The 24377-nt window shown below is 40.0% G+C and overlaps 4 protein-coding genes and 3 long non-coding RNA genes across 16 annotated transcripts; 3 read left to right on the forward strand and 4 right to left on the reverse strand.

The window, feature by feature from the left end:
* Positions 1–263: 263 nt before the first annotated feature.
* On the forward strand, positions 264–3199 carry LOC124193509 (endoplasmic reticulum-Golgi intermediate compartment protein 3-like). 2 transcript variants are annotated; one of them, XM_046587366.1, is made up of 10 exons: positions 264–672; positions 830–855; positions 914–1046; positions 1131–1381; positions 1446–1620; positions 1691–1819; positions 2524–2563; positions 2759–2825; positions 2884–2978; positions 3041–3199. In XM_046587366.1, the coding sequence occupies exons 1-10, from the start codon at positions 579–581 to the stop codon at positions 3174–3176; spliced, it is 1146 nt and encodes a 381-aa protein (XP_046443322.1). In that variant the 5' UTR covers positions 264–578; the 3' UTR covers positions 3177–3199. The 2 variants fall into 2 exon arrangements, with proteins under 2 accessions (XP_046443322.1, XP_046443323.1); XM_046587367.1 differs by having other exon boundaries at positions 652–766.
* Positions 1912–2414, reverse strand: LOC124193511 (reactive oxygen species modulator 1-like). Its single transcript, XM_046587370.1, has 2 exons — positions 2157–2414; positions 1912–2088 (listed from the first exon to the last, which is right to left on the reverse strand). Exons 1-2 carry the CDS (start codon positions 2291–2293, stop codon positions 1980–1982), a joined length of 246 nt encoding a protein of 81 aa, XP_046443326.1. The 5' UTR covers positions 2294–2414; the 3' UTR covers positions 1912–1979.
* Positions 3200–3269: 70 nt separating the features above from the next.
* LOC124193510 (transcription termination factor 3, mitochondrial-like) lies at positions 3270–4788 on the reverse strand. The gene is made up of 4 exons (XM_046587369.1): positions 3988–4788; positions 3804–3927; positions 3652–3742; positions 3270–3587 (listed from the first exon to the last, which is right to left on the reverse strand). Exons 1-4 carry the CDS (start codon positions 4572–4574, stop codon positions 3310–3312), a joined length of 1080 nt encoding a protein of 359 aa, XP_046443325.1. The 5' UTR covers positions 4575–4788; the 3' UTR covers positions 3270–3309.
* LOC124193503 (phosphatidylinositol 4-kinase beta-like) lies at positions 4744–16111 on the forward strand. Of its 2 annotated transcripts, none has more exons than XM_046587356.1 (12): positions 4744–4943; positions 10864–11091; positions 11165–11398; positions 11488–11919; positions 11989–12256; positions 12341–12628; positions 12705–12939; positions 13036–13431; positions 13504–13622; positions 13691–13861; positions 13948–14141; positions 14214–16111. In XM_046587356.1, the coding sequence occupies exons 2-12, from the start codon at positions 10880–10882 to the stop codon at positions 14869–14871; spliced, it is 3207 nt and encodes a 1068-aa protein (XP_046443312.1). In that variant the 5' UTR covers positions 4744–4943; positions 10864–10879; the 3' UTR covers positions 14872–16111. The 2 variants fall into 2 exon arrangements, with proteins under 2 accessions (XP_046443312.1, XP_046443311.1); XM_046587355.1 differs by lacking the exon at positions 4744–4943 and adding an exon at positions 6136–7584.
* Positions 16112–17509: 1398 nt separating this feature from the next.
* On the forward strand, positions 17510–20461 carry LOC124193514. The gene is made up of 4 exons (XR_006874295.1): positions 17510–18144; positions 18260–18301; positions 18365–18502; positions 18575–20461. It is a non-coding gene; the product is annotated as an uncharacterized LOC124193514 (long non-coding RNA).
* On the reverse strand, positions 18715–22397 carry LOC124193512. 6 transcript variants are annotated; one of them, XR_006874288.1, is made up of 10 exons: positions 22312–22397; positions 22084–22256; positions 21740–22018; positions 21056–21155; positions 19957–20213; positions 19701–19893; positions 19490–19635; positions 19353–19393; positions 19118–19287; positions 18715–19045 (listed from the first exon to the last, which is right to left on the reverse strand). It is a non-coding gene; the product is annotated as an uncharacterized LOC124193512 (long non-coding RNA). The 6 variants fall into 6 exon arrangements; XR_006874289.1 differs by having other exon boundaries at positions 21056–21675; XR_006874287.1 differs by having other exon boundaries at positions 19761–19893; positions 21056–22018.
* Positions 22398–22481: 84 nt separating this feature from the next.
* Positions 22482–24334, reverse strand: LOC124193513. 3 transcript variants are annotated; one of them, XR_006874292.1, is made up of 6 exons: positions 24243–24334; positions 23810–23934; positions 23137–23399; positions 22941–23042; positions 22618–22858; positions 22482–22551 (listed from the first exon to the last, which is right to left on the reverse strand). It is a non-coding gene; the product is annotated as an uncharacterized LOC124193513 (long non-coding RNA). The 3 variants fall into 3 exon arrangements; XR_006874293.1 differs by having other exon boundaries at positions 23622–23934; XR_006874294.1 differs by having other exon boundaries at positions 22484–22528.
* Between the last annotated feature and the right edge of the window lie 43 nt (positions 24335–24377).

A 24377-nucleotide genomic window follows, 5' to 3' on the forward strand; every position in this document is an offset into this window, starting at 1 on the left:
TATCATTAGGCAGTTGCCATTTTATTAGTCACATCATTACAATATTATAAAAATGCACAGTGTTGATTGAATGATTGAACGCTGAAGATTAAATTTTTAATAAAACGAAATGTACAGTAAAATAACCCGTATGAAGTAATTCGAATTTTACAAAAATGTTGTTTTTGAAAGAGTCAAATAGACAAACATAGATGGGAATCTTGGGATGGGATCGTGAAGCAGTTGCGACTTGCGACGTTGTACGCTACTGCAGTACAAGTGAACACATCTACAATGGGAGCCTTAAATTTTTGCAAATCAAATTTTGCTACTTGTGTCAATTTACTAGGTGTTGTTTTTATTTTATTTCATTGTAGTTGAATGAAAATTGTATGATAAAAACTTATCGAGTTAAGAATTGTAATCCAAGGTGGCGCAAAAATCCATCTTGGTCTCCTATCTAACATTATCTGAACATCGAGACTCAAGAAGTGATCAACACAGCTGTCAAAATAACCCCACAATATTATACATACATTAGTGTTTTGTGAAGTCCCAGTTTATATAAATTCAACACACCAACATAGATAGCATAAAAGATGATTAAGAATCTAGGAACTGCTTTTAAAACAATTGATGCTTATCCAAAAACTTTAGAAGATTTTACAATAAGAACAGCAACTGGTGCTATGGGTATGTATTTTTTTGTAAATTTGAAAATCACTTAATGTATGTATTGGGAAGCTTCTATCAAACAAGATGTTGATACTTTCAAACTGATCCTGAGGTTTGCAATGAAGAAAGATTATAAGTATTTCTATTTACTATCTTGTTTCATCTTTCTTTGCAGTCACAGTTTTCAGCAGTATAATTATGGTATTTACAATTCTTATATTCTAATATCTTAAAGTTACTAAAATTTTCATTGATTCAGGCCTTCCTATTTGTGATTGAATTTCGAGATTTTCTATCAATAAATGTTTCAGAACAATTGTATGTGGATACAACTAGAATTCCAAACATGAAAATCAACTTTGATGTCACATTTCCAACAATTTCTTGTTCATGTAAGTGTTGTATGAGATATAACTACAATTAGTCCTAATGCTCACTGCAAAATGTCAACAAAAGTCAATCTTTTTTTTCTGTAGACTTGAGTGTGGATGCTGTAGATTCATCTGGTGAACAGCAGTTTGGAGTTGAACATAACATTTTCAAACAAAGACTAAACTTGTTAGGGGAGCCTTTACAAGCTGCTGAATTAGAAGAGATTAACAAAACTCACAACAAAACAGAAACATCCACGGAAGAATCAGCGTCAAAACCCTGTAATAGTTGTTATGGAGCTAAAGAAGGTTGTTGTGAAACATGTGCGGAAGTTCGGGAAGCTTACAGACAAAAAGTAAAGGATCTCAATTAGTCTTACATTTCTGCATCATGTAGTGATATTTTGAATACTTGCTTAGAACTGGGCTTTCAGACCGGAGGAATTCGAGCAGTGCCGTAATGAAAAAAATTTGACAAGAGACTATTCTGCGTTTAAAGAAGGCTGCAAACTTTACGGTTATTTGGAAGTCAATAGAGTCAGTGGTTCATTTCACATTGCTCCAGGGAAAAGTTATGCTATTAACCATGTTCATGGTGAGTTCTTTTTTTTCAATTGTCAAACTGAAGAATGAAAACTTAAAAGTATCACATTTGACTTTCACAGTGCATGATGTCCAACCTTATTCATCTGAAGATTTTAATGTCACACATCACATTAATTCACTATCATTTGGAACTTCTCTAATTGGAAAGGAAAACCCTCTAGATGGTTTCCTCACTACTGCAGACAAAGGTAAGACAAATGACCTGTAACCAGTAGGGCCAAGAATAAAGACTGTAGAGGATACTAGGATAGTTAAAATAGTTATAGGAAATTTAATGATCTGATTTTCATTACAAATGTATTGATGCTTTCTACTAAATTTAATTTCAAATTGGGATTACTATTAGCTTCAGCATCTTATTCCTGTTCCAATAGCCATGAATGTACCGAATGTACCTCCACCTTGGACCATGATTTTCCCAACAGTGTTGATCAGTTCTCTCCCTCTCAGTCCTTGTCTGCAATAAGTTAAAAGAAAAATAGTATTAGTAGAAAACTTTGCCATGTGTGTTCAAGTTGTCATTACCTTAGTGCTCCAAAACCACCAAATAGAGCTCCAGTTGCCATGCCAATACTGAAACCCATTATGAAGCCAACCTTCATTTTGTCAAAGCAGCTCTGTTGCTGGCCTTGTTGGTATCCACCTCCTACGGGCATAGGCATCTTTCTTGATTTTAAGTTAGCGAAAAACGGATAATAAATACAAGAATCTGATTTTTTCCCTGTACGTAGTACAGCTAAGCGTGACTGTTGCGATAACTCTTAATAGCTTCGATATGTCGTCTGCTTTTATAGGAAGACAGCGTTGTGACTTAAATTCAATTTAAACAATGTTGCGCTAAGAAAATTTGCCAAAAATAAAAACTTATTTCTGTTTGTTTGTTTTTTTACAGGAGCTATGATGTTTCAATATTACATCAAAGTTGTACCGACGTATGTATTAAAATATTCCTTTTAACATTTTAGTATTTAGTCATGCTTGTAACTTGTAAGTTTTTTAGCAGCCCCGTGCAGTGCGTGCACGCGCGAAAAGCTAAATTACTTATTGATAGTTGCTAAAAAATTACTTTATCAAGAAACTTCCAGACATGATTTTATAACAATCAATAACATTAACAATTGCTTTAGATGGTACGTCAAGCTGGACGGAGAGGAATTTCACACCAACCAATATTCTGTCACACGCCATCAAAAGGTAAATTTGTTTTAGCTAAAACAACATCTCAACAACTGACCACGTTTTTTTCTTCCAGGTTGTTTCGTCTTATGGGGGTGAAAGTGGAGTTCCAGGAGTGTTTTTTACTTATGAAATGAGCCCTTTACAAATTTCGTACAAGGAAAGTAAAAGGTAATTTTTCAAAATATCCAAATGACATTGTGCTTTTCTAGAACATTTATGATTCATAACAGATCGATCGGCCACTTTGCCACTGATGTATGTACAATTATCGGCGGAGTGTTTACTGTTGCCGGAATTATTGATTCCCTACTATACCGGTCTTCAAAACTTTTGCAACAAAAATTGCAACTGGGAAAAGCTACATGAATAAAATTCACTGTCTCGATTAATTCTTTATTTCTTACACAGCCATTTTAATTTGTTTAAATAGGTTTGCAATAAAAATAAGTCCTAGTCAAATCATTTTTAGGTCGCTATTATTATTATTAAAACGATAACATCACACAGTTTTACAGAAATCATTGAATTCTTGAACGGAAGCTTTAGCAACGTGAACAGCAAAGTTCGAATCCGAATCACTTATTAATTTTAGTGGACTAACATAGTTTGGCAATTTAGGATCGTATTGAGCACGGTTCAAATAACACAAAAATCCGTGGCGCTGTTTAACCCGGAAACTTCGACTGGTCAGTACTCCAGGGAATTGTAGCATGGTTTCATGATCCATCTTAACTACATTGTGAAGATAGTCAAACCTGTCCAACAGCATTGGTTTGTCTGAAAATAATTGAAATCTTGAATTTTTTGAAGTATTTACACGAAATGAAAGAGATACTCATACTCATCAACCACAATTTTGGCTTTGTCAGAAGCATTTGTTTAATTTGCTGATGCTCAAATCCCATTTCTTCTTTGAACCCAAAATTCATCAACTGAAAGTTAAGAGCTTGTTAGATTGTTGATCATATTTAAAAAAAAAAAAAACTTGTATACCTTAATTTGTTGAATGTTACTTGTGATAAGCCGAGGCTCTCTTGACGCCAAAGCTCTCAGTTCATTACCGGTTAAATCGAATGTCTGTTGTACAAATCCAAGTCTAGTATCTATTCGTTGAGTGCTAAAAATACAAGATTAACAACTCTTTTAAAAATGTTAAGATACCTTTGAAATTATGTACCTGAATAGTAGCCAGAATGGATTTCTGGAAAAGATTCTAACAATCATTTCTGAAGTAAACTTTTTTGATTGTAAATATTTAGTTCTAATTTCAAGCTCTTCAATACTTGTCTTTAAAAGCAATGGACTTTTAGTGAAAATAGTTCCTAGAGATTCTGGTGAAACACCTTGATCTACCAGAAATTGGATGATGGGTTGCACATCTTTCTTGAAATCGAGCTTCACTATCCAAGAGTGTATGTTTCCCTTTTTTTCCCAATCATGAATAGATACGCCAAGTTTAACAAACGTCTGAAGAAGTTCTGACTTGTTTACTAAAGACGCTAAGTTGAAACTGGGGGCCACAATAGGTACAACTCCATCAAAATTAGGATCTTCCAATAATGGATTATTCTTTTCTTGAAATGGGATTAATTCTGTGCTGTCATCTAAGACATCACTCCCTGATTTGTTTATAGGAACAACAGAATGATTTCTTCTTACATTAGAAACTAGAATCCTATGCTCAACAAAATCTGCCCCATTTCTATTAGCAGTACTTTTTAGTAAAAACTGAATGTTCTTCAATCGGAGACACTGCCGTAACATTTTTTGTTGTGTAATTTGTTTTCAACTAATACGAATCAAATTCTACTGGAAAAACAGCTTAATTTGAAGAGTTGAGAACATTTACATCCGAAGTAATTTTAAACTTCACACAAACACAACAAACACGTGAAGAATTACTAGCAGAAGAAATCGTGTGACGACGTGGTCAATAAACTAACCGTTAGGTGGCGTCATGTGTTTTCTTTTTGATCGGGAGATGTGAGAGGCAAGATTCTTTGGTGGTCTCAATTCTCTAAACTGTGAAGCAAAATCGTGCAAGAAATAAGAAGAAAACTTGTATCTGATTGTTTGACATCCATAGGAAAACAATGGCGTTCGGCGCCCAATCAATCGAGACCCAATTCCACTGTAAGTGAATTCAAAAGTATTCTTTAGTTGAACTGTTAAGGTGCATAGCGACAACAGCCCTTTGCACAATATGTGACGGTATGTGTCAGTAATGGGGGCCTAATCTAATTGTCCCCCACAACAAAGCATAAAGATTCACGAATATTTTCAAGTAGAAAAAAACTTAATTGAACAGCTTTTTCGCAATGATGGTCAAACATCATCGATTATAGAATTGGTCACAAAAAAGAAAACGACAATCAAAAAATAAGTTGCCGAGTTCCTTCTTTTAGTGGAGTGAATACTCTTTTCAAGTACACATGCACTAGCCGTTTCCTTCCATTATTCGACTAGAAAGTTCCGCCGTTGGGTTTTGTATTTTAACCCATTAAGACTTATTGACTGGCCTCTTTTGTTGTTGTTTCTTTTTTCTCTTGTGTGTTATTTTACTTGACTGTCTCAACTGCCATGGCGGTCGACATTGTCTCCGCGCGTCATTATTTTTCAACCAGCCACCCCCCCTTAATGGTCAATTCATGTCTTAATCTTTTCGAGTTGAGTGAAAACAATATCGTCTGGAGCTGGATTGGTAAAAATTTCTGGAGGAATAGAAAGCGAGACCAACACTTGAAACACGAGAGCTTGCCGAATCGAAAAGATAACATGAATTAACCACGCCCCTTTTGAATTGCTTCCGCACATTGAGAAGGCCCTAGAGTGTGTGTGTCTGTCTCTAACTTGAAAAGGTCAATGAGTTTGATCGTTATTAGAGACTCTCTCTACTTTTTTACTGGCCTTCGGATTTCCATGAAAAACGGATGTTTGTGAGGACTTTTTTCCGACGTCGGATCTTCTCATGCGTGTGACGTGAAGGTCCTTCGGGACTTGACAAGAGTCTGTTAGGGCTACATCAAGGGTCCGAAAATAGCTTGAGAGAATCAGCAGCTATAGTACTGCTACTACAAGTGAGAGTGTTTGAGAGATAATATAAGCCAACGTGTGGGTTATATGGCGCGGTTTTTCTCTCGAGTCGGTACACACATAACCCAATTCCGACCAAAGTTTTGACTTTAATTGATACATTGCCCATTCTTTTTTCTACAACAATTTCGGTTGTTGACCATTTCATTATGTGTGTGTGTGTGTGGTCAAACCTTGGTCTAGATTTCTACAAGCTGATTGTTTCGTTGGAATGCGGAGGGGCCGCTGTCTGTGAGTCATCTCTCGTGGGTGTATGAGAATCCAAATTTCTTCAGAAGTGATTTTCATCTGAAAACCAGCAGCTTGGACACACAATATGTTGGTTGAAGATGAGAGAAACTGACAGGATGCTGGAGGCCCTTTTTGCTTTGCGTTTATAACGAGAAATGCCGTCATCTTATCAAGACCCCGAGATTATACTAATATCACCGAGGCTTGTGATCTCTGAGCAGCTGTACACAACTTGTTGAGTCAACCCCAGAGTCTTCCAGTTTTTTTAAAAGTCTCGAATAAAAATGTTTCCGTCCGTTCGGTTAGAAAAGGTTCTCTTACGTCATGGTAAGAGGGCGGAATTGTTCGCCATTCTGTCGAGTAATCGTTTCGCATTTGGCCAGAAGCGGTTGGGCAACTCAATTTTTGCAAAGGTGGCATTGAGATTTATAATACGAATATTCAATCAGTTTAAATGACGTCAGCTTGTAAAACCGAATCGTGATTCATGCATCTTTTCAAATGTCAAGCTTAAAACCGCTTTGAATCATTTCGATGTTGTTGTATATATTTTTTAACGCATTGCGTGGGTGAGTGACGTTGACATGGTGGAATTTTCAAAAGAATACGAGGGCTAAAATCGTGGGTTAAAAACTTGTCGAAATAACCCACTTTTGGGTCGTCTAAAGTGGCGCCTCTGGTGGCTGAAAAGTGAACCACGTGCTCCACCCTCTTATTGGGCGAGCTGCTTTTTAGCCTCGACTATTTCCACGGCCGTTCTGCTTTCCACCGTCAGTCTCTGGCCGCACCGTCAACTCTACGCTAGTTGTTGGGTTGTTGGCTGTCATTTCGTGTTGTATTTCCTTTTCTCGTGTGTGTGTGTGTGTGTGTGTAAAGATTTTTTGTGTGTTTCGGCGTGGCTTGGGCATTGGAATTCCAATCAACTTTCGACACATTTCCCTGTGTGATTTCCAAAACGTTTTTCCTGCTCGTTGTCTGTGTGTTTTTATGTTTTTGATTGGACCAAGTGACGGCTTTCCCTCCTTCGAGCTAGCAACAAGAGTTTTGTTTCTTTAACTCGAGTGTGTGGTGGCTAGGCGTTTTCTATTTCCTCCTCAGTGTGTGTGTCGCTTTTATTATTAACAAAAAAAAGAGATATTATATTCTGCCATTTTCTGGCCATTTTGGGAAAACTCTGATCCAGCACTTTGAGCTCACCAAAGTTTATTTTTTTCTCGTCAGCCGAGTATCGATCTGTTCTTCCAAGGGTGGGGTTTGAGCTTCAAGCCGGTGGGGGTTGGCAGCTACTACGCCCAGCGACTCTTTTAAACCCTCTGCTCATCACCTTGCGAAAAAAGAAGAAAATACGAAGCCAAAATGACAGATGTCAAACAACATGTCGACTGCTGCTAAATAAGTAATGGGCGACTCACGGAGTAATAATACAACGACTGCTGTGATATCAACAAAGGTATTTTGACGCCATTTTTACTCTCTTCATATATTTCCCACCTTCTTTTTTAAAAGAAGAAATGGCTACCAATTCATGTGTGTAAAGCCACAGCTAAGAGTCAACACATGTAGAAGGGTGGAAGAGAATGCTGTCAAAGACCTTGGTCGATGGTTCCCTAGTAGTATAGTACGTTCAGTTCTATGGGCATAGATATTTTACAAGGACGTACAAGAATGAATGAAAATGATTGTTATTTTGCATATTCGTGTGTACGGCCTTGTTTTAGCAGTAAACACACACACACACACCGCCGTGTAACCTCGTCGCTGGTGGAATTCAGGTCTAGGCTTTGTGCTTGGCATTTCCGATGAGTCCAAAAACAATTTTTTAGGTTTACGGTACGTGATCAGGTTTTTTGATGATGTTCCTTTTTTTGAAACAAATTTTCTTTTTATTTTAAATTTCCATACCGGGAGGAGAGCCACACTTTTATGGTCAAGGTTTTTGTGGCGTCTGGAATCTGTTCCGCACATCATTCAGCTTTTTATTTTTAAATATCTTTCTCACCCTTTCGACTTCCTGTGAGATGATGAACTTGACGTTTTTTTTTTTTAATAATCTAAAGAAGAGCAAGTTAAATCAACAACATCCGGTCGTAGCCCCAAACCCTCCTTTTGTATTTGTTGTTGTTGTGTTTGTTATCTATCATTTCTGCTATGTAGTGAGTTCTCTCTTTGACAATTCCAACCGGATGGACCGAATTATCTCTAGCTACCCTCCTGCAGGAAACTTGGTGGCAAATTGTTTACCAGTTGCTATACCAACTGAAACAGTTGCAGCTAGCTAGCTAGTTGGGGGGGGAAACCCACCCTTGCTCTGGGGGATATCTTTAGATGCTATGACTAATTCAATTAGGGGCTGTGGGTCGAAGAGAATTTTTTTTGTTTTTCCAGGGGAAATACCAGCTCAACAAAATTGTCATGCGATCTCACTGGGTCGATTTTTGGGTTTTTTTTTTTTTTAACGGTACAAATCCGTTTTACGGTTCACCCCGATTTCCGTTTCTCACGGCCTGTCTGCTGGCGCTCAACGTTTTAAACCATCATCGTAGAAAGTTGCCGAACCTCGATTTCTTCTTCTTCTGTGAACACTCACGTTGTTATGGGTCATCGAGAAGCAAAGTTAGCCAGTCAGCTGTTGCGCAAAAATGTCCAGCCATTTAAAGCTTTCTTTTCTCGTCGATCTAGTTTAGACATCCCGCTGTTTTGAGAAGATTGGCAGCAGCAGCAGATATTGTACAAGAAAGTCTCTCACGCTCCGATTACCGTCGTCGTCGTATTTTTACGCCCAAAAAATCTGGCGTGTGTGTGTGTCGCGCGTGCTCCGTTTACGACCAAAGATTTGTTGATTCATTTTTCTTTTCGGTGGGGAGAAAACTCTGCAAGTTGTCAGCTGTTGATTTTGGGAAACGCGCGAAGCATCCGTGTGAAAAATCTGTGGCGCTTCCGGATAAAATGGGAAAAACATTTCTAACGGGCCTGGGAAATTGATATCAGATTGATATACGATCGGATACGCAGGTATTTCGACTGGTGGACCCAATTTCGTCTTTGTTTTTTTGTTTTTTGAGATTGTGGTAGAAGGAGGGTGTGGAATTTCGAATGGCACGCTTGGAATGAAACAGAAACAAGGAGCCCCCATCTTGTTGATTTGTTCGAACCTCATTCTCACACAGTTGCCTATAAATCTATTTAGGATTTTCGAGTCGGGGGGAATTGAATCTCTTTCGTCCGTCACTATCTCTGTGTGGAACCAGAATTGGGCTAAACGTTTTTATCGTAGAAAATTTGCTGGATAAATTAAGTTTGGGGGGGTTTTTTCCTGGGTATTGTTCTCATTTTTGGAAATGATGTCTTAGCCGAATGGGTGGAATTTATTTTTTAAAAAAGAAACGTGGAAATAAACTTTCGTTTCACTTCCCGATTTAGTACGTCTTCTTCCGTCCACTTAAACAAAACGCCCCAGATGGTGAATGTCGTCTACCACAAACAGTTTCGACAGAATTTGTTTGAAGCTATAAATTCCTCGGCTTTTTGTTTATTTTACAATTTATTTACTTTTTTTCGGCGTGAGGGGTTGGTGGGCGTGTACGTCTGGAAAACGGATCGGTCTGGCATCTATACAGACGGGAATAGTTGGAGTGGATCGTCCTTCACCACCTAGGGGATCAGGACCGTTTCTTTTTTTTACGTTTTTGATTTTGTAGGTGAAGGTCGCCATTGTAAAATGTTGAAAGAAAAATAGGCAAAAGTCGGATATCGCATGCTCAACCGACCTTGTTTTATTGGCTAGGCGGGACGGTTGAGGGACGTCTGCGAAACTCTACGATATCAAATCGATGGCTTTTGGCATTCTTCCGGAATTGCAAATTAAAGTACCATACTATAGGGAAGTTGTCTGTTTAATTTGCGTTCAAGGTTGGCGGCGGAACGATAACCACATGACCCACTCCATAATCTGATACATCATTAAACCTAATGATATTAGATTTGTACATTTTTGTGTCGTGCTAATTTCCGAGACAACCTACAAGGTATGCACAAATTAGGGCTTTGAGCACGTTGCTACCGAAAATCGTGACATGGTGGATCGATTTCAAAGTGCAAACAAACTAGAGTTGCGTGTGTTCAATTGATTTTTTCTCTTTTTAAAAACCAAAATTGTATTCGTTATGTGACACATTTTCCCGAAAAAATGAGGCCAAATAGATTTACAAGTTAATCCTGCCCGAGAGGTACAGTTAACACTTGAGCAGCAATTCGCATTCTTAGTTTTCAAATCTACGCAGCCAGTCTTGGCATCTTGTCGTCTTCTCCCTGGTGCTGGTGCTGGTGGTGTCTGATGTTTTCGTCTTCCTGCTGCGGAGGGTTATCCGATCGATATTATAGCGGCCGGAGGAATGCTCAAATCCATCAGCTCTACTCGTGTTCTGGCAACGTGACGTGAATCTAATGGCTCGCTTGTGGTGTCGATTCAACTATATTAGGCATCTCTTCAAAACAACTTTTGATCAAATCTTTTGGAGGGGGCGTAGAATTTAATGGTCAGCTCATGTTGGGATTCCGGGCAACGGCGCTAGTTTCGTGACGGGAATGGACGAAATCAGAACCAAAAATTCTAGTTGAATCGGGAGTTTTTTTGATTCAGACCTTTTGTTCATTGGGATGATGATGTGTGACATGTGATCAACTTTCTTTATGAAAACTTGATGATTCACGTCATGTGATTAACCTACAGTAAGTCCTCTGCTGCCATGGAGACGATTGGCGTGATTGAAGCAGTCCGCCCCCGATTGGAACCCACATCACGACCGCTGGCTGCACCTTTACCTGCTGTCCACCTCCACACACCTTCTCAGAGTCCCATTTCCACTCCAAAGTTTGGCCACCAACGGAATTTGAGTTTGGATTTTCGCTCAATGGGCATCATTCTTCCGCCGCTATCTGCCACCATTCAGCCCCACAAGTAAAAATTACAATTATATATCAATGCAACTAATTGTTTCTAAATTAACTTTTTTTTTTTTTAAATTAAATAGCGGATCGAGACATCAGAGAAATCGGAGTTTAGACTCTGTGCTACAAAAGATTCCCGAATCAGAGCCTGACGGACCTGTTTCGGTCGCTACTGGAGACGGGCTTCACCATCACCCGCACCACGGGTCGGTCGACCAGGCCAGTCTTCCTCATCACGGCCATCCGCCGCTGAAACCCTCGTTATCCCTCTCGCTCGATCCGTGCAGCAATTTATTTCGATTCAAAGAAACCCGCAGGTATCACCAAAAATGTTTTTTTTTTTTTTTCATTTTTAAATCATCTCATCAACTAATCATTAAAAAATTATCTCTACCCCCAAATAAAGAGAAAGGTTCGGCAACATCTGTGGCAAAGCCGAGCCGGTTATTCAATCGACCGGTCGACTGCTGCTGGATTCGGCTTCCTCCAGCCCTGTGCTGACTGCCCGCAATCCCGAATCACGAACTGGAGGAGGAGTGCTGGTAGCTGCCGAAGTGCCCATCACGACCGCTAGTTCATCGCCCAACTTTGATCAATCAAGTCTGGGCTCTGATGATTCCGGCATTTGCTGCTCGGCCAGCGGAAGAGGAGACAAATTGCGTCTGACGCGCAGCAGCGCCGAATACCTGGAGGACGATGACGCCATGATGCAATTCGACGAATCGAAAAGTCTCGAGTCGGACGAAATGGAATTCACGGCCGAAACTTCAGCCTCGTCGTCTCATCCGGAGCCCGCCTTGGCGGAAGAAGAAGAAGCAACCACCAACGATCATTCAAAGTATATCTCTACTCTTGTTAAAAATCATTATTACCCAAATGTACGTCATTGATTTAATTAATTAATTAGGATCTCTACCACCACCGCCGTGCCAGGAGCCAGCGAAGATGGCGCCGGAGGGAAGCAATCTTTGCTGTTGCGTTGGTTCGAGTCGAAATTGTTCGACATGTCGTACGCCGTCATGTACCTGTTCAACTCGAAAGAGTCTGGAGTCCAGACGTACATTGGCAATCGCGTGTTCAGCTACCCCATACGCGACGTTGACTTTTATCTACAGCAGCTCGTCAACATGTACATCCACATGCACGACGTGGCCGAAGTCATCCATCCCTACCTGGTACACGACAATAGTAGTGCCAAGCAAAAAAGAAATGAACTTGTAATTATAACCAATTGTTGGGTTGGTTTTTATTTTTGGCAGGTTCATCGCTGTCGCGAATCGGTGGATTTCTCGCTTCAGTGCTCCTGGCTCCTGGATGCCTATTCCTCGGATGCCTCGCTGCCCACTCAGAAGAAATCGCACGGAACCAAGCTCAAAAACTTGATTTTGTCGGAAGAACTGCGTCCGGTCGCCGTGGCGACGACCACCAAGCTGGCCAGCCGGACCAGCAAATCGTCTCATTTGACAGTCAAAGTTGCCCCGCTGTCGACCAAGGCAATTCATCAGCACTCGCTGGAGAAGGAGAACGTGACCAACTTACCGCTTCAAGTAGACTTTAGATTTTTCCTTTTTTATTTCATTGGCGAAATTCAGTTTTTACAACGTTTGATTGTCTCTGTGGCAGCTGGCCAAGAAAACGCATCAGCGTTCGCGCAGCGATGCGACCGTCATGATGAAACTGGGCCATCGGCGAACACCCTCGAGCGGCAGCACCAAGAACTGTATCGGCGATTTGCAATCGGGCCGCGCCTTTGACAATGGATGCACTTGCTTCGATAACGAAAGCGCCGAATTCGCTCGCAAAACGGCCTGCAATTGCTTGGCTCCCCGCCTCCTTCCACAGCTGGAATTCATCAAAGGTACTCAATTGGCAACTTTATTTATCTAGCGCTAGTGCCGGCGGTGCGGATGTAATTCAATTGTTTCTTTTCTTTCTTTTCTTTCCGGCTCGACAGCGCTAATCAATATTGGCAAGCGACTGGGCAAAGCGCAGCAAAGCAAAGAAGAGAAAACTAGTCGATTGGTGGCTGAGTTACGGACGCTGAATCTCAACCTGCCGGCCCGCGTCTGGCTGCCCATTCATGCCACCGATGCTCCGCATTTGGTGGTGCGCATCCCACCCGAATCGGCCGTCGTCCTCAATTCCAAAGACAAAGCCCCTTATCTGCTCTACGTTGAGGTTTTGTTGGTCGAGCAGACGCAAACTTGCTCCATTCCGGCCAAAATCAGTGCCACGGCAGCTGCTTCCTTGAGACACACGCGCTCCGAGGAGAACCTCCTCGATCATCATCCCCTTCACCACCATTTGGCCGACTCTAGCGCCCTCAGCAGTCTCGCCCCTTCCATGAAAGGTTATTCGTATTTGCATTTTTGATTCAAATGAAGCCTCCCCGGCTAATAATTATGTTGCAATTGATCCACAGAGTCCATGTCGGGCATTCCGGTTACGGCCTTTCAGATCTACGATGATCTGAGCGACGCTTGGTCTCAAGAAGATGACGAAATCTCTGATCAATATCTCCATCTGAGATTGTCTCACAAGGTTGGTATTGATATATATTACCCTAACATTTGTCAATTAAATTAAACATTATTTTTTAAATAAATCAGGATCGAGGTGATACGCTCTCTCAAATGAGCCAGGATTCCAGTGATTCTCGTGAACGGGAACCCATTTTCATTCAAGCATCCGACATTCGACGCCGATTGACGGATAGTCTCAACGCCCCCACTAAATCCTTCCAGCGTGATCCGGAAGATCCTTCGGCCGCCGCCCTCAAAGTAAACTTATACCCCGCATATTATTTTATTTCTACCCAAAAGGGGGGAAAATGGGAATTTAATTGTTTTGTGATTTTGCTTTCAAGGAACCGTGGGAGGAGAAAGTGGCACGAATTCGAGAATCGTCGCCTTACGGCCATCACAGCAATTGGAAACTTTTGCCGGCCATCGTCAAGTGTGGCGATGATTTACGCCAGGAGCTGTTGGCCTACCAGATTCTACTTCAATTGCATCGAACCTGGGAAACGGAGCGTGTCCCTCTTTGGCTCAGACCTTATCGGTATAATCACATCAATTAACTTTATTAATTTAAAAACAACATTTTCCTTACGGCTATTCTGTCATCATTTAGGATATTGGTGTTGTCTAATGATTCCGGAATGATTGAACCCATCATCAACACGGTTTCTCTGCACCAGATCAAGAAACACAGTCGCATGTCGTTGCTGGAATACCTGCTCCGGGAGCACGGACCGACCAATTCGGAGGCTTTCCTCACGGCCCAGCGACACTTTGTCGAGAGTTTGGCCGCCTACAGTTTAGTCTGCTACCTCGTCCAGGTCAAAGACAGACACAACGGCAACATCCTCCTGGACACGGAGGGCCACGTCATCCACATCGACTTTGGTTTCATGCTGTCGACGTCGCCCAAGAACCTGGGCTTCGAGAATTCGCCGTTCAAGTTGACGCAGGAATTTGTCGACGTCATGGGCGGCCAGGGCTCGGACATGTTTGAATATTTCAAGATTTTGATGCTGCAGGGTTTGGTGGCGGCGCGCAAGCACTCTGACAAGATCGTCTCGCTGGTGGAGATAATGCGTTCGGGATCGCAGTTACCTTGCTTCAAAGCTGGAGCGGCCACCGTGTCGGCCCTCAAGAGCCGATTCCATTTGGGATTGACGGAGGAAGAGCTCCAGCTCAAGGTCGACCATATGGTCGAGACTTCCATGCACTCGCTCACCACCCGGCTCTACGACGGCTTTCAATATTTCACCAATGGAATTCTCTAATTCATTTAAACAGGGCCCCGTAATTTTCCCAAATGTGGAACTCGCCTACGAAAAAAACAAAAAAATGTTGCAACGCTGGGGACCATCTTCATGTTGTCTCTAAATCGATAAAAAGAAAAAAAGTTTAAAACGGCTACCAGGGGAGGATATTAGTTGTTAGTTCTATCGCTGGCGTTTCTTCAAAACGATTGATTTCACGATTAATGAACCATTTCCTTTTTTTTATTGCTTGGTTTTCTCTTCCTCCCCTCCCGATTTTCTTGCACGTCTCATTTGTGTCGTCGTCCTCGCGGTCACGTTGTGCTCAATTTTTTTGGAAGGGGAGTGGTTAATTCTAACCCAAACTGCGAGATTCAGTCAAATGAAGAAAAAAAAAAAAAAAAAGAAAAGAAACGTGAATTCCACGTCACATGAAATGCGGATCAAATCACTCTTGGCGGCGGCGTTGGCAAAAGTTCCCAATTTCATTCGTCCTTTCAACATTAACCAACGATTTGGCTTGTTGTGTGTGCGTGTGTCTGTAGATAAGGTTTTTCTTCGTGCCGAGGTTTATCGGCCCCGTGTTCCTCTTCCGTTATGATCCTATGCTGCCTTCTCTTTCAATTTCTTTCGCTTGCTCTCCCAACTGTCATTTTTTTTTTAACTTAATATCATTATTATTATTAATTTTTTTTTCTGGGGTGGGTTGTTTTTCAAAATGGGGGAAATGGGCCACCGTCGTTTGAAACGTTTGCAACACCTTGTTGGCCTGTGATGATTACAATTTCAGACAAACAATGCAATTAGAAATATTCTGTAATTTTTTTTTGTTCCCCCATTTAAATAACCCAACCGGCTGCTTGCCCGGCATTATATAATGAAGCAGGAATTTGTAATAAAACGTCGATTCGGATCTAGCACGTCCGATCGTGGTCAACATCCGAGATGGAATATCAACGGCGCTTAATTAGCGCATAATTATCATAACGGCCAATTTGTACCGTTGTTGCACTTATTCTGATATGAGTATTTTTTATTCAAACATGCGTTTGGCTATTTTTTCCCATTTTGTGTTGATTCTTCTTTTCTTGAGAGTGGTTTTTTTTTCTCGTACGTTATTTCAAATCCCTTTTTCGTCCGATCGCTTGCCCTTCGTTTCCCGTCATTGTCGCTACCTCTTTTTCGACTGTATATTTTCATTCGCATGGATCGAAGTTGAGCTGGGAAATGGTTGAAATACAAGTGCCAATATTTCAATGAAGGTCAATTTCATCTGTTTTGCTTCGTATTTTATTTATCGACTAACAAAAAACTTACAAATAATTTTAAATTGACTTTTTTTAAAAGTGGCGCCAAAATTTAAGTAGAGGACATCTGGCGGCCAAATTTATCTTCAGCTGTTGGGCGTAGGCTGCTAGCCCCTAAGCCCCACCTTTCCCTTGGTTATTTTCAGTTGATTGGCTTTTTAGAGAAAATGACACCAGTGTCACGGTCCTTTTTCGGGATTTTGGCGTTAGCTGGGTTGCTTCACAGATGGATTTGTTTTTTATGTGTTCCAGTTGGATCTAACGTCATCTAGTGGTTGTTTTATTAATTTGAAAATTTGAAAAATAGATGTCGCGTCGGTTTGTTGTCATTTTGATGGAAAGTTTTTGTTCGTTTCTCGGAGAAACACATTGAAATTGTTACATCAAGCCCCAAAGGACAGCAGCAGCAGCTTTAAGCACACTTTCACCATCACCATTAACAGTCATCAATGGGCAATTGCCCTGAACATCACGTTTTGACAGGAATGAAGTTAAAAGTTCAAAAAGCGATACGTAAAGGTAGCAGCAGTAAACGATATTTCGTCAACAATCTGGAATCGCTAACAGCTGTGATGTAGAAGCACTCCTCATTGTGGAAGCATTATATCAAATTATATCTTGGGGATTTCGTCTGTTGTGATGTGTGATGTGTGTTGCTGCGCTGTGGTGGCTTCTTAGTGAAGACGAGATACCTGCGAGATACAAACTTGAAGCCTGGGAGATTATTACGTGAGTATCAAAGTTATTTGCCTTTGTTTGTTAGTTGTTTCAAGTGAATCATTCCAGTGGATCAACGAGCTAGAGCGGACATTGTTTCCATGTTACTGTTGAACGCTTCTTTTTTCTGACGCTAAACAGCATAGCTTTTGATCACTTTCCACTCAGTTTAAATACGCTTACTTTGCACATCTCTGCAGAAATTTTTCGCTGCTACTATTAGATAAGTTTGGATGATAACTGTCAGTTTGTGTTTCAGCAACAAAGCTCACTTGTTAGATTTTTAATAATGTGTTTTTTTTTACTTCCGGTTTTCTACTTTTCAGTCAGTAGTTCAGTAAATCTTAATTCGACGCACAAAATAACAACATATTCGTGATCCTCGTCAAATTTGTGGTAAAGTTCATGTTTTGTTTTGAACGCTTTCGTACTTCCGGTTTTGAAAATTTTCCTGAACTATAGTCTATAGTTCAGGAAAATTCTCGATTTTGGCCAAATTCTGGATTTCGTTTAAATTACCTATAATCGACCCCAAATTTGATGGGGATCACGAATATTTGGTTTATTTGGTCGGCAGCTCAATGGTTGAGGCGCTATCGCTCACTTCCGGTGTACTTCCGGAAAATTTGCATAAAAATAGCAAGTGAGCTTTGTTCTCCGTACAGTTCTCAAGAGCAACTGCTAGGTTTTAGCAAACAAAAATGTGCTTTTCAAGGTTTTGTAAGTATCTTTAGACCAGTCCTTCAAATACTGATTTTTGAGAAGTGTCATAACTGTCATATAGATGGCGTGTTGATTGTGTCAGTTTTATGGTCTTGTGGAGTTTGCTGTCAAAAGTTAAGGTATCTTTTCTTCGAAAATTACCAATGAATTCATGGGTAAATTCGAGATATTTCATGTATAACTTTTTGGTGATGTGTTCTATAACGTGTACAGTACATGTTGGAATATAACCGTAATGTTTCTATTCAACTTACAGGAGGAAACGTGAAAGCAGTGAAAGGTTCGTGCAGCCTACCGTCAACTATTTTGTTCAAAATCATTGTATTCTATTGAATATGCCATCGAAATGATACAGGTACTAGGTACCAACACTAGCTTTATTTAACTATTGCTGAAATAGATATTCTTTTTATCTTTTATTAGGATTCATCATAAATATTCACCGTTTGTATTGGACTTGCTAGATCACCAACTCCAGCATGGACCAATCTCTCATTCCATCTTCAGAGAACCTTGGATAACTGATTGGTGGTTTCATCTTTCATGTGTAAGTTCACTTGTCATGTCACTGGACTTTCTTTGTTGCAGTATAATATTTGATCTGCGCTTACATGTTTGAGAGACGATTTTGGGTGTTCATAACTGTTTAATTATTCTTTTAGATCATAGACAGCAAAGCACATTATGAACAAATTATAAACAAGGTGAATTTTTTAAAATTATTATTTACAGATTTTAAATTATAAGTTTCTAAATTGGCATGACAGACTAAGAAAAGCCATGCTGTCCATTGAAGAATAAGGACAATGACTATACATTCAACAAGGTTCCTTGTTTGCTAACCCGTTGGCTGCTACCCTTGAATCTCCCATTTAACTTCTTTACACGGGTCTTCTATATTTGAGGTAATGCTTTCTGTCATCACAATCTTGTTTGATTATAATTGCCATCCAAGTAATTCTTCATTTTCCTTTCAGGTTAATCCTTCCCCGCTATTTAATAGACTTCATCTGCTGCCAGTAAAGCAGGGGGAGACACTGCCCGACTGACTCGACCAGGGAGATTACCCGGCCATGGTTAAGAGAAACCGGAAAAAGAACGAAGAGAGCTGAGGAGCAGTTATTATGAGAGCAGTGTGTCATAGTAGGCTTCCGGCTTAGACTCATGACCCTCCAACAGATTTCATCGAATCATGCGCCTTGCAAGTCCCCGTTCGACCAAACATCTCCCTTCCTCCTGGTTGTCGCAGCGAGTGAGTGACCACCGGCGGGCGTTGGTTAGTGGTTATTTAGGGAAACGGGGCCACTGAAGAAGGGAGCCCAGATATGCACTTGTAATGTATCTAACAACTACACAATTTATCAGTCTTGAATTACAGGATTCTCTCATCAGTTTTCACCAATGAATGAAGTAGGGTCCAGTGGATGATCAGTAGCGAAGGAGTTACCCTGTAAGCAGAATGAACATTTATTTGGATGACAATAAATTTTCAATAAGAGTTTAGCGACAGAAAGCAATACCTCAATTAAGAGGGCCAGTTTAAAGAAGTAAAAATGGAGATTCACAGGTACCAGCCAACGGGTTTTCAAACAAGGGACCTTGTTACCTGTGTAGACATTGCCCTTTTTCTTCAAACGACATGACTTCTCATAAATCTGGCATGCGAATTTAGAAACATTTAGTTTAGACCCTGCAAATTTATAAAAAGAAAGTCATTTTGTTTATAATTTGTTGTCAATGTGCTTGACATCTCACCTTGTTTATAATTGGTTATCAATGTGCTTGATGTCTATAATCTAAAAGATTAATGAAACAGTTATTAGTATAAACTCCCAATCGTCTCTTATAAACATAGATAAACTTAATTGCAAATTAATACTTTTAACACTCACAAGACTTGAACAGTACACTTTAATTAGCTTCAGCCTAGACTGACACATTGAGAACACTTCAGAATGACACCAGCACTACAGACTGCTTGCAGCAGCTGCAGCTCAACTTGAACTCCCTTTTCACGAGGTGGCTGCAATAGAACCATCTGCATGACAACAATGAAGATCAGACTTTGTTGTGCTCTTAAATTATTTGATAGAAAAGCCCTACCTGAACATAAACTGATAAAATATATTGCATTATTGCAGGGAAATTAATCAACAAATTTACTTTTATTTCTCTGAAGTATAGATTCTGGAAATCTACAGGCAGCAAGACGCTCGAGGCACGACAATTTGGCGAAATGTACAGGCACTTGAGCTACGAGATGATTTGGTCATTAACTGTTTACATGCTAATTCACCTGTAAATTTTATACATAAAAAATTTACATTAAATAACCCTAAGATTTTAACAAGAAATGTACCGTTTCATTTTCAGCATGGGAAACGTCACGATAAACATTCAACAATCAACACTCATTTCGTCTGCGTCTGTTAGAAACAACATGGCGCTACCTGGTGGACATAATTTTAGCCACCTAGCGACAGCCAATTGGATTGCTTGCTTGCAGACAGCACGCAACACCTCAATTTGAATTCGTCACGCCTTTCAAGTTTCACTAATAACTGGCACGAAATGAATCAAGTGGGGATGAAGACTAGATTATTCCCGCAGCTTACCCTGTGACACAAAACATAAATTATTAAGTTAGCTATTTCAGACTTTCCTTCACTCTTGCAACATAAAAATCTATAAATATTAACAGAAAGTATGGGGGGGTCAAGACAAAAAATAAAACTTGCAATTTTCTGAAGAAAAGAATTATTTTCCTGCCTGTGGCTGTAAGGCAGCAGCAACAGTTATCTGTGTCTGATTTAGTGTTCAAACTAACTTTTGGCATCAAACTGTCATGTCAAATCTAAAGGATATTTCAATAAATAAAAACTTAAGTAAATTGCTGATAACCGCATATTCATTTAAACCACATTACTTTTGGTAAATGAACATCACGCCTCCCCCCTCCCCCGAACTTCCTCTTCGTTTCTTCCCATTTTCAGTATCAATGGAAATGCTATAAAAAAAAATTAGTACTACATTATATCACTTCATACAGTCAGCCCAAATATTCTATAGCAGAATTATCTGATAATAATTGTTGAAACAAAAGTTGACATTAAACTGGATGACTCAATTAAGTTTCAAATACGCATCATTTAAACTTTGTTGAGTACTCTAAGAGTGAAACAAGCATTCTTTCAGTATCTACCAATCCAGTTTACAGCACATTTCCCTTTACAAAATCCATGATTGAAGGAAATAGTTTACGCAAATAGTGAAAATGTGTCCACACGACCTCCCCTCCCCAATGATGATGAAAAATCTACTTTGGTCCTACCAATGGAAAATAAATATACATATGTGTATAGCATTATCAATATCAACATATTAGAACTTTGAATATAGGAAAGAAATGGAGACTTGAAATTAACAAATTAGGAAGATATTCACAAATGAATAAGTACCGAATGATCAATTCACCATCCAAGAAATCCACGCGTGAATTAAACAGACATGAGAAATGGGATTCCATGAAGTAGTACAACATTTCTCTACCAGGTGCCTCTGAAAAAGAAAACAAATTACGCGGCTTTTTTTTCAAAAGCGGTGATAGATTTAGCAGTCATCAAAAACTTGTTGGTCAAAAAAATTGATGGCTCTGGTTTTAGCAGTTCACATGTGGGTTTTGCAACAAAAATATGAGTAGCATTATAATCGTGATGACGCAGTTAAAAACCAAAAAATGTCCGGCATCTTTAAAAAAAAAGGGTAGACTGGGAAAACTCGTGTCATAATTTTTTAAAGAAAAGCGAACATGGGACTCCTGAATGACAGTTGAAAATCTATGACCAGTTAACTATTGTTATCACTTCCTATTCAAAGTAAAGATTCCATAACGATCTCAACTACGCTCTTTTAAGTATATGATCAACTCCCGGAGATGGTTCATACAGGATGTGCGACCATAGTATAACGGTTAAGACACCTAGTGTTGATTCCAAAGGTACGAAATTCGATTCCTACTCCATCACATGTCCCTCCATATTGTCTCCCACTGTTTACCATGTCTGTCTGCATAATATCCCTGCATGTACCAACTTAACATAACTAAGCTACTAACTGTTACTCACACAACTACTAACACTCACACTGAGCAGATGAAGTTGAGCAGTCCAAGGAAACAACAGATGAGGTAAACGACGTGGTAGCGGATCTCCGTGTCCATGCAATTTGCCTTACGCTCAGCATATATACGTCCTTCAACACTACCGTGGCGGTGCCAAGGAGCATCAATTTTGGTTGTTGAGGTCCAGTGGAGCAAATAAGTCGGAGAATGACTGTCATGACGAGAGTTCTGATGTACGACACGGTTTAGGTAACGTAATGGCCACAGCGGCCGAAAGGAGCATGAGATGCCCAGACAAGACCTGAGTATTTATAAAAAAGATCGTTGAAAAGATGAAAATTAAGTTATTATATAAGTTATCCAGACCTAAGAGGTGAGTGCCAGGATCAGGAACCGGTCCGTCAGTGTCGAACGGGTAAAAGACGGTGACAATCAAGTTGATAATGACTGCCAAATTGAAGAGGATTTGACTTCAGATGGGCATGTGCGAGCTGACCAGAATAGGAATGGCTTAACTGCTTTCCGCGCAATTTCTTGTGCTTAAGCAAAAATTTGTCAAAAGTTGAAGAATAAAACTTACTTCGACGCAAATACCTGAACGAGTGGTGTAAATTGGTTAATTTTCTTGGCCAGTTAGAGTTCCACAACTCCAACTCCAGGAAAAAGTCGACCGTCCATAGACAACATTTTAAAGTTGTAAAAAATGAATTCAGCCGCTTTCCGCTATTCTAGCACATGCTATTGGCTAGTACAGACAGTGGCTTCACCTACTGTCTGAGGCTTGTATCGGAAATGCTACTCTAGGCTCTCCCTAGAAAGACGAAGAGTAGAAAACTAGCAAAAAATTAACAAATAAATTCTCGGCCATTTCAAATAAAATATGATAAATTAATCTTTTACCGATCACTGGAACTGGAGTAGTGGCTTCCGATGTGGAACGGTGAACAACAACTTCATTTGGTACGATATCGGAAAATTCGGCAATAAAGTCCCCAAATGGTGGGAGTGAATAAGCGAGTTGATCCTGGACAAGAATGTGAGCTGTAGCGCCAGGTCATCCTAGAGAACCGAGATCTTCTTCAGCCAAAGGAATGATGCTGTCCACGATCCAAATTCGGCAGTACTTCATCGAATTCCAAATCTATCAATTTTCAAAGTAGCCACAAAATAAAATAAGAGTTCGAATTTAATTGGAAGTTCCAATAGGTAGCATTTGTACCCACCAATTAACATGAAATAACTACAAGATGTTTCCGGCTGCGACGCATTTTCTTCAGCCGGATTGACTGGGGGGAGAACTAGGCCCACACTGATAAGGACTCGATCTAATGTAAAACCCCAACACAATCGAATAAATTTAAGCCACACATAATTCTAATGGAATTTTAACCGGTAGAATATCTTTTGTAGCTTTTTCACCTGATACTTCTTTGTCAACTGTATTGTGGGAGTCACCTGCTTCAAATACTGTAGCTTGTGATACAGGGGTTTTCAAATTTCATCTTGATTAGAACTGCAACAACAGTTCATTTGATAGGGGCTCGAGTAGTGTCCAGTACTACTTTCCTCAATGAGAACATCACCGAAGCCAATTTCTTCCGGAACGTCAGTTCGGCTAAGATGCGTTTTATATGGAACCAGCATTCGTGTCAATGTCGGTCGTGACCCAAAGATTCCAGAGTCTAAATGGATAAATCAGGAATTTTGTTTAAATATCAAGAATAAGTTATTGTTACTTAAACACGCAATCACAAGTTGCTAAAGTCTAACTCAATAATCTTGTGGCCACGGGTAAAAGACTGGCTGTAGAATATGTTGAATGAAAAGATTTGAAGTTCAATTTCAACTTCTTTATCCATTGAACCTTAAACATGCAAGCAAAAACTGGGTTGCACTTTACACACTTTTTTACACCAATGTTGAGTTCTTTTCATCACTGATATTTTATTTTCTGATGTGGAACTGTAATCCATGCCGATCCCCATGTAGACTGAAGATTGGAATTTGTCTAATTTTAGGCAATCATTGTGTCTGGTAGTCACATGGGTAAGTGTAGCTAACACTAAATGTTTAAGTTCACTTAATTACATACTTGTTCTACACGTTCTACATCATTGGATTAATTGCAAGCAGAGGTAACTTCAACAGCAACACTGTACTTGAAAATCTTAGACTTGCTGCTGTTGCATCAGATCGAAGTGGTGGGATGATTTAAACCTAAAAAAACACACAGAACAAAATCTTGTAGTAGTACTCGTTAGTTTTAGCAAGGAAAATTCCTCGCCGTGCATCATTGCGTCAATTTGATCTGGACACATGGACTGTTTCTCCTTAATTTGCCTGCTTTGTTTCAACCACGTTAGGTGGTAACGGGACACCCGTGGGTAAGACAGGTTTTAGACCATCGAGGAACAAAATCAAACTTTTTCGTCAACGGACTCGTTTACCAATTGCTCATTACAATCAAACAATTCGATCTCTGAAACTTTGATACAATATGGAATGTAGCAATATGCTGATCTCACCATCAGTGCTGTGGGGCGTGGGCCTATCCGCCTGTGGACAAAAAACTTGTAGCTACACAAGAGAGTGCAGAGACTGCAGACGAACTTCCGTGAGAAATTGGAAGCGGTGTTGCCCTTTTAAATTTTACGAAGCTC

The sequence above is a fragment of the Daphnia pulex genome, chromosome 5 (genome assembly GCF_021134715.1).
Source record: "Daphnia pulex isolate KAP4 chromosome 5, ASM2113471v1".
Lineage (NCBI taxonomy): Eukaryota > Metazoa > Arthropoda > Branchiopoda > Diplostraca > Daphniidae > Daphnia > Daphnia pulex.